Source organism: Colossoma macropomum, unplaced genomic scaffold, assembly GCF_904425465.1.
Source record: "Colossoma macropomum unplaced genomic scaffold, Colossoma_macropomum, whole genome shotgun sequence".
NCBI lineage: Eukaryota > Metazoa > Chordata > Actinopteri > Characiformes > Serrasalmidae > Colossoma > Colossoma macropomum.
Window position 1 is genome coordinate 5,815,699 of NW_023494795.1, and position 13,206 is coordinate 5,828,904.

The following is a 13,206-nucleotide window of genomic DNA, read 5'->3' on the forward strand; positions in this document are numbered from 1 at the left end:
GTACAAACTTTTTGACCAATCACAGACGCGCCTGCTTCTGATGTCACTGCAGCTGCCGCAGTACACGCGGGAATTTCTGAGCCGTACCATTTTCATCGAAATAAAATGAATAATATATAACTATATCAAAGCATACACATTGGATAACATTAAAGGTACATGATTATTATATCTTACTCTATTACGGGATACTTTTAAGGGTAATTTTAATAGTTTTTAACACGTAATATCGTACCGACCCCCCCCCATCCACAGACAGAATGGAACGGTCCACGCGTAGCGTTGAGGAAGCAGGAGGCAAATTCAAAACACAGGACGCCGTTCAGTTTTATTGAGTTCAAAATGCTGTAACTTTTCTCTGCACCTCGTCCAGAAAGTACGTTTATTATGTTGCATCTCTGATTTAGCCCGTCGGTAAGTATAACTAATATTTGCGAGCGAGTTACAGACAGTTTCGCCGACTTACAGGCCAACGTTAGCCTGACTACATCCTTATTAGCGTTAGCTCGGTTAGCTAACTTAAAACTTAGTCTGCCATGGATTTAAGTGATTCGCTGAACAGTAAGACAACGACAAAAATAATAACAGTTATAATAATAATCCAGTGTCCCTGACTGACCAAAACTCCTCGATAGATGGATGGAAAGATAGATAGATAGATAGATAGAGAGAGAGAGAGAGAGAGAGAGAGAGATAGAGAGAGAAAGATAGATAGATAGATAGAGAGAGAGAGAAAGATATATATATATATATATATATATATATATATATATATATATATATATATATATAGAGAGAGAGAGAGAGAGAGAGAGAGAGAGAGAGAGAGAGAAAAATATATATATATATAGAGAGAGAGAGAGAGAGAAAGATATATATATATATGTATATATATATATAGAGAGAAAGATATATATATATATATATATTTAGAGAGAGAGAGATACAGGACAGTTATAAGGGTGGTACAATATAAAAAGAAGAATATATACAAAAAATCTATCTACAGGCGTATATACAACTAGAAATATACAAATGTGAAAGTGTTCGTGGTTTATGTTACAATCTGTTTTGTTCTGCTGTAGCCTTCCTGTCTCCTTAGCTATGATCTTACCAGAGAAATCATATTATTAATGTGTTGATGTTAACTGGAGGACATATTTAGGACATATTCACTGGAGAGAGAAAGGTTACACTTAAACAGGGGCACTACAGCCAAAAGATGATGATTTTCTTGTTTTTAGTCTGGGAAAAACATCTTCTGATGAACTACAGTACTCCAGGATGTTTAAATGTTTCATCCCCCTGCCCTGCAATGCAACGCTATAAAATAATTGCACAACATAATATTAACATTAATTGCTGGTATTAGGCCATAATTCCCCCCCCTTTAAAGTTAAGTTTGGCCACACTACATATCCAATATCGACACCGACAAAAGCAATAACAGTAATAATAATAATTCAGTGTCCCTGACTGACCAAATTGAAATAATCAAGCATTCCAGGAGCATGCGAATACTAATGAAAACACTTTGTAGAGTTTTACTACAAAGCAGCAACCTAAATTTGACTTACACACAGTTAGCCAGTCTGTGATACTCTGTTTATAAGTGCAGCAGGTGGAGTTATGTTACTTTTTCAGTAAGCTGCATGTCTAGTAAGTTTCATTTTGCCACAGTTTAGTCAAACTAATGCCATCTTTTCCTCTTTTGCGAAATATGTTTTTACAGCGCAACTGTAGAAGCTGTCACAATGTCTCAAGCTACACTTTTGGAGGAGGTTGTCCAGTGGAGCCCGGAGACATGCCGACAAGAAGTCAGAGTGGTGCTGCCAAAACTAGTCATATCCTCTGGAGATCTAGCCTTTACATATTTAATAATACAGGGAGATTCACTCGAAAGAGGCCCCGAATATTCTGTAATAACTCTCTCTAGGATGAAGCAATCTGAACGAAACAATGTGCAATGTGCTCCTCAGTATATGGAGTTTCGAACAAGCCGGGTTCCCCCTGCATTGGAGCGATGAGGTAGGCGCCGGACAGCTGTCGCGATGTTTAACCTCCGTTTGCAACGTCTGGGTGCAGACCCCCGTACCCCTTCATATGTCTGGCAGAAAACAGAGATCACTTCCAGCATCGCATGTAATGCAATCGATGACACGTACGTCAAGGTAATGTAGCGTATTTTTTTGGTTCAGATTGCTTCATCCTAACGGGAGCTACAACAGAATATTCGGGGCCTCTTTCGAGTGAATCTGCCTGTAATATTTACATTTGAAAAAATAATACTTAATATGGCCTACTTTACCCGCACTGTTGTACTGATGTTCTAAATTTCAGCGAAGGATGGTTTATTCCATTTATCATGTCTGGCTTTGACCCCTTGACCCGTTACACTCCATGCATCATAACACTGATAGCTGGGAGGAACACATCAGTAAGTCAATCAGATCTGTAGAACTGTGCATTGATGAACAAGTGACTCTCTCCCTCTGTATTTGTTTGCTTTTGTAATGTGATATTTGTTGTTTATTGCTGTGCAATGTCCCTTTGTGGTTTGTGTTTACAGATGTTTTCCGAATTATCGTCAATATGTTCCTTCCTCATCTACCTCTGGTGGAACTGGAGGAGGCGTGTTTCTCCAAAGTCCTACCTAAAGTATGGAGCACTCGCTTGAGGGTGTATGTTTTCTGTGTCTCGTGCTTTCGGATGTCTAGTTTCATCTTTCTGAACGAATATGTTGTCGTGCGTATTTGACAATAGGTGGTGGTGATGTTTACTGGCTTTTTGGAAGAGACCTCCAAGCAAATCGGAGGCTTGTCTAGCCAGAACGCAGAGATTCAAGCATTCCTCAGGAGCATTTTGCAGGTGCAGTAAGCAGTGCCTCAATCCATCTGCTGACTAACAATTTGAGAGTCATTATTTAACATTGAAGAATCAGTGTTAACATTTTGGAGAGAGAAATCACTTCTTAAATATGTGTAGCCCTGTCACAGTTATTACATAATTGCCTGATTGCAGTTCTTCAGGCTAATCACAGTTTTTTTCCACTGTTGTTAGTGTTCACAATGTTTGTGATGTTAAAAACAGATGTGTTTTCATCTATCGGGTCGATGTAAATGGATATAAATGTAAATGTAAAAAGTAGAAAATGCCTTAATTAAGACGTGGCCTTACAGGTACAACCAAAGCTCTGAGTTCTGACTGTCACTGCAGCACTTTTATAGGGCAGCAGCGTGTAATGTTTGTTCATTTTGTACTTGGTAATAACATCTTTAGAGGGCAGTGTTGAGTAGTTTGTTAATTTGAGTTCCATCTGTTGTCAGGTGGGAGCTCCTAAGTACCAACAGCTAGGAAACAAGACGCCCCTTATACACATTTTAAAATAAAGACAAGTTATTAATCACAATTATTTATATGGCAGTTAACCATCAGCTACAATTCCATGATTGTGACAGGCCTAAACATACACCAGTTTTTGTTTTAGTAAATAAATAATGGAACGGCAAGGAGGAATTTATTTCCACCAGTAATCAGATTTACTCTTGATTCCATAATAAAGTTGTGCAGTATCTACAGGTCACTGTCATCCTGCAAGTCAATAGAATTGAGAATTGGTTCTACAAGGCTTCTGTAGTAAAAAAACAATGGTTAGATAAAGAACCATGATGGCTCAGAGAACCACTTGAATGCATAAATGGTTCTTTGGCTTTTTAAAGATTAAGGTTAAGATTAGATTAAGTGACCCTTGTTAGTCCCACAACAGGGATTTTTCACGTCCGCATTTAATCCATCCGTGCAGTGAAACACCACATACACACTAGTGAACGCACACACACTAGGGGCAGTGAGCACACTTGCCCGGAGCGGAGTGGTGGGCAGCCCTATCCACAGCGCCTGGGGAGCAGTTGGGGGTTAGGTGTCTTGCTCAAGGGCACTTCAGTCACGTACTGTCTGCTCAGGGGATCAAACCGGCGACCTTCGGGTCACAGGGCTGGTTCCCTAACCTCTTAAGAAATGGTTAAATAGTTAAATTAAATTCATGAAATTATTAATTAAATTAATTAAATGGTTCTTCTCTACAACCTTGTGCATATAGTTCTCTTAATGTCTTTTTAGACCTTATTAAAATGGTTTTGTACAGCATCAAGAACTGTCATAGGTCATATAACCTTTCTTCCAATAGAGCTTCTCCCATTTTTGTCACTATGTAGAACCATTTTTGCTAAGTGAGTACCACATTAAATTCTTAGGCTCTGTGTTGTGTTAATGAAGGCATATAGCATTTTGGGTTGTTAATAAATTCTCTGTGTCCAGATGATGGTGCAGACCCTTGAGACCCTGTCCGGATGTGTGCGTCATGTCTGCTCATTTGAGGAAGCTGCCTCCCTGGACTCCATACGCTCTTTGCCCGCCTGTGTTCTCCAGATCCTAAAGGACACCTTCCAGCACTGCAAGGTACAGATCCTGTTGCTCTCAACCTGTACCATACTATGTACTTCTGTAGACATCAACACTATTCCTATTAAAAATATCTTTATCTGTACGTTTAGCTATGACATGCTTAATGAAGTATTTTTAGGGTAAACAAATTGTTCTATCATTTAAGTATCCGTCTGGGTCGCGGTGGGGTGCTGGAGCCTGTCCCAGCTGTCATTGGGCGGAAGGCAGGATACACCCTGGACAGGTCGCCAGTCCATCGCAGGGCAGACAGACAGACATATACATTCGCACTCACAATCTCACACACATTCACGCCTAGGGGTGATTTAGTGCGTCCAGTTGGCATGACTGCATGTCTTTGGACCGTACGAGGAAACCCACACAGACACGGGGAGAACATACACACAGAAAGGACCTGGTCTCCCAGCCAGGAATCGAACCCAGGCCCTTTTTGCTGTGAGGCGACAGCGCTACCCACTGTGCCTCCATGCCGCCCTAAATAACAATAAGGCTACGTTCACATTACCAGGCTGAAGTGACACAAATCCGATTTTTTGCCCTAATGTGACTCAGATCTGATGTTTTCAGTGCTGTGTGGACGCAAATCTGATCTTTTCAAATCTGACCTGAGACACTTTCATATGTAGTCCTAGATCAGATACGTATCCGATTCATGACCATGCGACCTTAATGTGACGCTCAGATCGGAATTCATGTGCTTTTTTTTCACCGCGCGTGACCATCATTCAGCGTTACCATGGCAGCAGCGCCGAACAGAAGTTAAAGCCTGTAAACGGTGGAAAAGCAGCTCATCTCACCTTTTTCTCCTTCGTCTCGCTCTAATAATGAAGCTGAGAGCTGATCAGAGTTAATTATCTTCTCAGCGAAGCTTGTTCTGCTCGTTAGTTTGTGCTGATGATGAACGTGATTCATTCACGTGACGTTACTGAGTAGGATGAGCTCATGAGGGTCATTTCAGGACGCCGGTTCGTCACATTAATGACAGATTTGAATCACTTACCTAAACAAGTGTGAACCATCGTGTCAGAGAGATTGGATTTGAGCAAAAAATCGGATTTGAGAAATGAGGCTTGTAATGTGAACATAGCTTAAGTTTTTGCTTTTTTTTTTTTGGTGGGGGGGTCACGTATTGGGATAAATGGCACAGGCCACATTTTATGTTCTATTTTTTCCAAATTATCAGTTATTGTGCATTAAACTGTACAGAAGTGTGTTCTGGAGAGGATGTGTACTTATGTTTTGCTGATTTTGAGTAAAAAACATGTAATTTTACCTGGGCGTCCAAACATTTGCATGCAGCTGTATGACCAGCACATCTTAGTAAATGCTAAAGATTTGCCGGCAACTGTTTGGTGAAATTTTCCTAATAGAGACCTTTTTTATTGTACAGAAGTGTAAAAAGACTTTGTGTAATGTTACTGTGTGCAGGAGAGTGAGGTCATGTACAGTGGGAGGCTGTCACTCGTGGGGGATCTGCTGCAGTGCCTTTTTAAAGAAGCCTACTCTCTACAGAAAGGCTTGATGGAGTTGCTGGAAAAGGTCAGCCTGGAGAAAAGTGCCTCCAGAGAAGAAATATCTGATATAGTGACAGGTTTGTGTCTGACAGAAGTGACCAAGTGTGTCGTATTTGTGTCTGTGGAGTTTCCTTTTTTCCTTTTTAGAGAATTAAACCTGTTATCTTTAAATTTACTTACATATTTTATCCTTGGGGTCAATTTGACCCCAGCAGTTCAAACCTTTGGGAAAGTTCTTGTGGCAGTTACATTTTCCATCCCTCATCACAGCTGTCAGTGGTTCTAGCGCTACTACACTCATGGTTATGTTAGGTTAGTGGCCCTAAAGCAGAGGGATTTTTTTTATAGATTATAAAATTGTATGTCACAGTGACCTCATATCATCCAAAGCAACCCAAACAAATGTTTGTGAAATGTTTATATTTACTATGCTTTGTACAGCTAAAACATCCTGGAGTCCAACTGACCCCAGAGAACACCAGAGGGTCCAAAATGATTTCACTATATTGAAAGCATATCAGTCATTAAATCTGAAGCAAGAAAAAAAAATCATTTATTTAGAGACAGTTAAACATGGAATGCGGTCAAATGGACCCTAAAGATAATAGGAGGGTAAAAAGAGTGATTCCAAGTATTTTGCTCATACTATAGAGGCCTGAGATGAGTATAGGTTATTAATATATGTACTAATAGTGACAATATAGTCAAATAAGGAGTATTTCTCACTGGAAGACTGTTGTTTACATGCAGTGATTCACAGTCTGCTGGACATATGCTCCGTCATATCCACCCTGGACATTGCCCTGCATGCCAACACGTGGAAATTCATCATCAAGTGAGTAAAACTTTCCTCAGAAACACTTTTACTTGTCTTCGGTTTGGAATGGAACTTGGACAGCGTTGAGGTGTGTTGTACCTCAGAAGGCACAAAACTGTCACTGGGGCAGTTCCCTTCTTGCCACTGGGGTGGTTCCCTCAAGGGTGCATCTCAGCACCTTTAGTCAGGGAACATAACTGAACCATAATCCACTGAAATGATATGTTCTAAGCTGTACTGACTCCACACACCCCGTCTCGTCTCCAGGATTTTATTTTACTGTTCTGTTTTAAAACATTCGGTTATGAAAAGGTACAAATACGAACTTTTCACCTGGAAAAACTTATTTAAGGTTCACAATCAGACCTTAAAACCACTGTTGGACCTTTGAGGGAACATTAACACTGTTTGTACCTTGATGAACGAAAAATGTATCTGCACAGAATCTTAATGTCTAAGTGTATCATGCATAATCGCTGATTCATAGACAGAATGATCTTGAATTCTTTATCCACTTTGCTTGCAGGCAGAGCGTGAAGTATCAGTCTATGGTGGAGGAGCACTTGCGGCACACTGACATTGCTTCTTCTTTGTGTGAGGGTCTGCTGGCGTCTGTATGCAGCTCTCTGGAGCTAGCGGAGCAGGTGCAGCAGACAGGTCTGCAGGTACAGTATGCTTGGAGTCTCCACTAGTACTAACCCACATTGCTAAACCACAGAGTCAACAACAGACTCCTTAAAAGAATAGTTTGTTTAGTCTAGCTACTTGTGTCAGATTAAACCAAATGTTTACTTTCGGTTTTGCCACATTTGTATATTAAAGCCTGTAATTGACATAAAGAGCACATTAGTCACTGATTTATGACCTGTACTGTACGTCATAAGTTTTACATACAGTACATGCTAATGTTTAGTATATAGGTGAACAAGAATGTTTATTTGAAATCTGTTATGGGTTCACGCTTATTTCAGTGAAACCCTTTGATGTATTTTGTTATTTAAACTTGATAACCATGAGTGAGAATCTTTCCATCTCTAATATGAGGCATCGGTTGCATTCCGGCATTTTGGATAGTAACCCAGTTGTTTTCCCTTTTTTGGCTACTCAGAAGGAGGTAGTGCAGTGTGCTGAATACAAGCTTTTCCAGAAGGCCACGAAGATGTCCAGGTTTTTTGCGAACACACTGGTTCACTATATAAAGGTACCTGCAGTGAAAGAAGTGTTATATCAGATTTATTCTAGAAATGTCATTACTGTAGTGGTAATGTCTTTTCTTTGTTCTTTGACAGGAATTTAAGCCATTCCTTTCAAAGTCCTGTACTCATTTTTACCAGCTTTGCCTTCAGGTCCTCAGGTAATCCCAGAGTCTCTGGCTACGTTCACATTACTGGTTGAAGTGGCACAAATCTGATTTTTTGCTCTAATGTGACTCAGATCTGATGTTTTCAGAGCTGTGTGGAAACGCAAATCTGATCTAATGTGACGCTCAGATCGGAATTCATGTGCTTTTTTCCCCACTGCGCTTGACCATCATTCAGCGTTACCATGGCAGCAGCGCCGAACAGAAGTTAAAGCCTGTAAACGGTGGAAAAGCAGCTCATCTCACCTTTTTCTCTTTCGTCTCACTCTAATAATGAAGCTGAGAGCTGATCAGAGTTAATTATCTTCAGCGAAGCTCGTTCTGCTCGTTAGTTTGTGCTGATGATGAACGTGATTCATTCACGTGACGTTACTGAGTAGGATGAGCTCATGAGGGTCATTTCAGGACGCCGGTTCGTCACATTAATGACAGATTTGAATCACTTACCTAAACGAGTGTGAACCATCGTGTCAGAGAGATCGGATTTGAGGAAAAAATTGGATTTGAGAAACGAGGCTTGTAATGTGAACGTAGCCTATTTAAACATGGGTGCGCATTACTGTACCGCAGCACTTGCTTTTCTCTGTATTGCGTTTAATCCTTTTGTTGATAATTGAGCTCTTATTTCAGCGTCAAATTAATCTTATTTTTCTCTCTTTTTCCTTAGTAAATTTCCACCGAGCCTCACTGCCCCCTCTGTGCCCCCAGGCCTGGGTGAGGAGCTGAGGGCGGCTGTGTTGGTTCCCATGGATGCTGTACTGACCCAGCTCCTACCACTGAGACCTTTTGCTGAGTGCGTCTTGACCCCGGCTCAGAGTAAGTCTGCATCAGTACATGGTGTCCACCGAGACCCCCCCTTCATCACTCTGCACTCACCTCAGCTAAGCGACAGTGGATTTTTGTTGTACAGTTGATTTATTTTGTTACATTCTTGGATCAGGAAATGTACAGAATCCCAACACAATGATGTGCTGATGGCTGTTCTCTGAGACAGGATTTAGGAATGGCAAATTAGTGGTGCTGTCCCCCCAGAGTCAAGGGCCCACTTATATAACTCTGTGTATGTGTGTGTGTGTGTGCCGTTTTAGCCACATATGAGGACCAATTGTCCTCATGATGATAAGAATATTTGAAAGGTTTTTATAGAAATGAGGACACTTTTTTTGTAGATTTTGCTTCTCACTGCAAATGCAGCTTTTTTGGAGGAAGAACAAGAGTCAAAAGAGCTTTTAGGTTACTGAGGTTATGGTAAAGTTGTAGGTGTTTGCATAACATACCAACAATACAGAAGACATTGAAAGTCGTCACAAAGACAAGCGTGTGATTTTTATGTGTGGGTGCAGTAGACTGATTAGGAAGACCCTGAACACCAATGACCAGCCGTGACAGATAGTAGTATACATCCTGTTCACCTTCAGGTCGCCATTTGTCTCGGGCTGCCAGGGCCAATTATTGTCTTGGTGATGAGTGTAGAGCATGGTGTAAGGTCAGAAAGGGGAGGGAGGAATGTCCAGGGCCTTTCAGACACTGACAGCTTTCTGTTGTTTTTGGCCTTTTGTAGGAAGGTTAGAGAGTTGGGTTTGTCATTAGTTATTATAAGGTATTAGTTACACTGTGTGTAATGGATTTATTCTTTGAGTTTCAAATGAATTTAACATGTGAAGTGTCCTTTTCATCTAATCCTCCTGGAGATCAACCTTTCTGCCAAGTTTAGCTGCAACCCAGAAGTTTGAAACCCAGCATACAGGGTGATTGAAAAAGATTCATCCAATTCCAAAATGATTTATTTGTAAATTGTTACAGGACAATGCAATAAACTGTAAATGGTTTAATTGAGCGTAAAGTTTATTATGTAATTGTACAAGGTCTCAGTATGAACCTCCTCCAGCTGTACGGATGACATCAACGCCATAGTCAAATTCATCCCATACTGGATTGAGCATGTCTGGGTGTCGCTGCACTCACGGCTCTTTCAGTGCGATTTCGGAGATCATCCAGTGTTGTGGAACCAACGCCGAACGCTCTGAGCTGTTGGAGCTTCACTGCCCACGAAAATCATACTGCACCGTTATGACTGATTCACTCTTATTGAAGTGGAGAACGCAGAACGCTTTCTGCTCAGGGGTCTCATCTCCCCTCAGACTGAAGGGAGCCATCTTCCACTGACAGTCAGAAACTCTATGACCCCCTCTTTCAATTGGTATGTGATTGGTTCCTAGGCGCCGAAATCAGATGAATCTTTTTGAATCACCCTGTACTAGGGCTGGGCGATAAAATGATAACGATAATTATCGCGATATAACTTTTCCTCGATAGAGCGATACAACATGTCTGATAAATGTTCGATATAATACAGCACTCTCACACTCCCACGTTCAGCGAAAGCCTTGGTGGCGTTTTCTATTGCAAGGAAAGCGACACTACTCTGCTGTTGCCTGGAGAGGGCGCACTTCCGAGTTTTTCTACATGATTAGAGAGGGAGGGGGCCACGAGTAAGAGGAGTCTTTAGCAACGGCTGAAGCGCGGAGTTATACAGTCGCTGCTTGAGTGGAGTGACCGGCGATCTGCTCTCCTGTGACCGTGTGAGTGACAAGGTCAGTGGTGTAACTGTACTGTCCTACAGCAAACTCACCTCTTTACTAACATCCTAACCAGCTTTAGCAGCGATAAATCACAATCCTCACAACTACAGCGCTGTTACAGCGCTCGGACAGTCATATTTAGTATTAGTGCATTCCCAAGCAACGAAAGTGAAAGAAAGAAGTGGTTCATGTAAATTACAGCCCTGATTTAAACGAAAGTGAACTGAGGAAGCTGTGAGGCATTGGAGAGCGGGAGAGCGCTGTCTTTCCAGGCTGGCTGTTTTTAGCAGCTGGCTAACTTAAAGCAGCGCTTCGTCACTCCACAACACGGAGAACTGATGATACTGTAGATCAAACACGACACAAAAGCTCCGCTTTCAGTTTAAACGTACCTAAAAGTCGGACTCTGTTTGTCTGGTGTTGATATTTTGCGGTTCACCACTTAAACTACTATGACAGTATAGAGGAATCCAGTCGTCGCTGGCTGGTGTCTGAATACTGTGATGTCATGTGTAGCGGGGTAGCCGAGCGCTCGGCACCAGCTAAAATAATCTGATTTCTTTCTTAAATTATGACTTTTACAAAATAGCCGTGCTTTTCCAGCTGGTAAAAACAGCTCACCAGACACTTTCTCCCACTCTTTCATGACAGGTCTGTGAAATGTTCCACTGTTTGGTGAGTGTTTGTTGTGTTCCGATCATAAAGGATAGTGCAAAACAGGATTTAACCACCCAGGAGCAAAAATCAGCCTTGAAACTTGAAAGAAATAATGATTTGACATTTATCGCGGTATGTATCGATATCGAACAATATAAATTTTGTTTATCGTGATAACATTTTTGGCCATATCGCCCAGCTCTACCCTGTACTTTATCCAGCTCATAAAGCCCCTCGGGGGTGAATGTTTCATTTAAAGCATCTGTGGTTGATGAAGCTTTGGAACAAAACTTTGTAGGAAGGTTCATATCCAGGAGAAGGGTTGGTAACCACTGTGTAAGAATATTCGTAGTTAAACTGCAGCAGCTTTAAATTTTCTCCTTTTTTAGAATCTGACAGTGTGATTGCCCCACTGTCTTCGGTCATGTGCTTAAAATCTATCATTTTGGTTTGTTTTCAGAGTGCAGTCCGGAGCTTGCTCTGCCTCAGTGTCTGCTGCTGGTGGACGTTCTGGGAAAGCTCTTCTCTCAGCCAGAGGACACGCTGCGCCTGTGGTATGACGGCAGTCAGTTTTCAGAGGAAACACCAAGGTGTGCCACCTAAAACCTGCCTGAGATGTTTGGTTAAAAAGTCTTTGCTGTTAGGTGCAGAATTGGATGCTGTCACTGCGACTGCAGTTCGAATCCCAGCAATAGTTCATGACCAGGAGTTGCACATTCCTACAGCTTGGAAAAAAAAAACAATATGCCAATATAAGAAATTAATTGTTTGTTCTGTGAGTATCTTTGCCAGTCTCAGCCAGTCCGCATGAGTTTGTGTTGTGTTTTGATGTATCAAGGCATTCACATGATTCAGTAGATCATTAAGCATGTCGCATCCTGGATTCATGAATGTGCCTTTTAATAGATTACAAGGCACATCACAATAGCTGTCATTTTGGGCAGACTTACAATTTGATTAATACAAGCTGGGCAGTATATACACCGATCAGGCATAACAGTACGACCACCTCCTCGTTTTATATGCTGATTGTCCATTTTATCAGCTCCACTTACTATATAGGTGCACTTTGTAGTTCTACAATTACAGACTGTAGTCCATCTGTTTCTCTGCATACTGACTTTACATCTACAAGGTGGACCGACATGGTAGGAGTGTCTAATAGAGTGGACACAGTGTTTAAGAACTCCAGTAGCACTGCTGTGTCTGATCCACTCGTATCAGCACCACACACACTAACACACCACCACCACATCAGTGCTGAGAATGATCCACCACCCAAACAGTACCTGCTCTGTGAGGGTCCATGGGGGTCCTGACCACTGAAGAACAGGGTAAAAGGGGGCTAACAAAGTATCAGAGAAACAGATGGACTACAGTCTGTAACTGTAGAACTACAAAGTGCACCTATATAGTAAGTGGAGCTGATAAAATGGACAATGAGTGTAGAAACAAGGAGGCGGTCATAATGTTATTCCTAATCGGTGTACTGTCACTGTCCAAAAAGAAAGACGTTTTTCCAAAATAGTAACTTCACAGGAGGGCAAAACGTTCTTCATTTTTAATGTTAACCGATGTAAATAGATTTTATAGATTCCAACTAATTTTGGAACATTTCTGTTGGTCCATATCCTCATGAAATTTCACGCGATGTCAAGTTAACTTACCTTTTATTAATCCCACAACGGGGAAATTCACCTCCGCATTTAACTCATCTGTGCAGTGAAACACCACATACACACTAGTGAAAGCACACACACTAGGGGGCAGTGAGCACACTTGCCCAGAGCGGTGGGCAGCCCTATCCACAGC

At 41.5% G+C, this 13,206-nt stretch overlaps 1 protein-coding gene across 2 annotated transcripts in view; it reads left to right on the plus strand.

Moving 5' to 3' along the window:
- The first annotated feature begins 269 nt into the window (after positions 1-269).
- The window catches only part of cunh1orf112 (chromosome unknown C1orf112 homolog), a 36,372-nt gene continuing 23,435 nt past the window's right edge, over positions 270-13,206 (plus strand). The window contains exons 1-13 of one of the 2 annotated variants that reach the window (XM_036581277.1): positions 270-414; positions 1,733-1,844; positions 2,398-2,437; positions 2,570-2,658; positions 2,764-2,868; positions 4,318-4,458; positions 5,893-6,055; positions 6,729-6,813; positions 7,322-7,460; positions 7,904-7,996; positions 8,085-8,149; positions 8,823-8,971; positions 11,855-11,984. In XM_036581277.1, coding sequence (XP_036437170.1) covers positions 1,755-1,844; positions 2,398-2,437; positions 2,570-2,658; positions 2,764-2,868; positions 4,318-4,458; positions 5,893-6,055; positions 6,729-6,813; positions 7,322-7,460; positions 7,904-7,996; positions 8,085-8,149; positions 8,823-8,971; positions 11,855-11,984 — 1,289 coding nt within the window. In that variant the 5' untranslated portion in view covers positions 270-414; positions 1,733-1,754. The remainder of the gene's footprint in view (positions 415-1,732; positions 1,845-2,397; positions 2,438-2,569; positions 2,659-2,763; positions 2,869-4,317; positions 4,459-5,892; positions 6,056-6,728; positions 6,814-7,321; positions 7,461-7,903; positions 7,997-8,084; positions 8,150-8,822; positions 8,972-11,854; positions 11,985-13,206) is intronic. The other variant, XM_036581278.1, reaches the window with a different exon arrangement.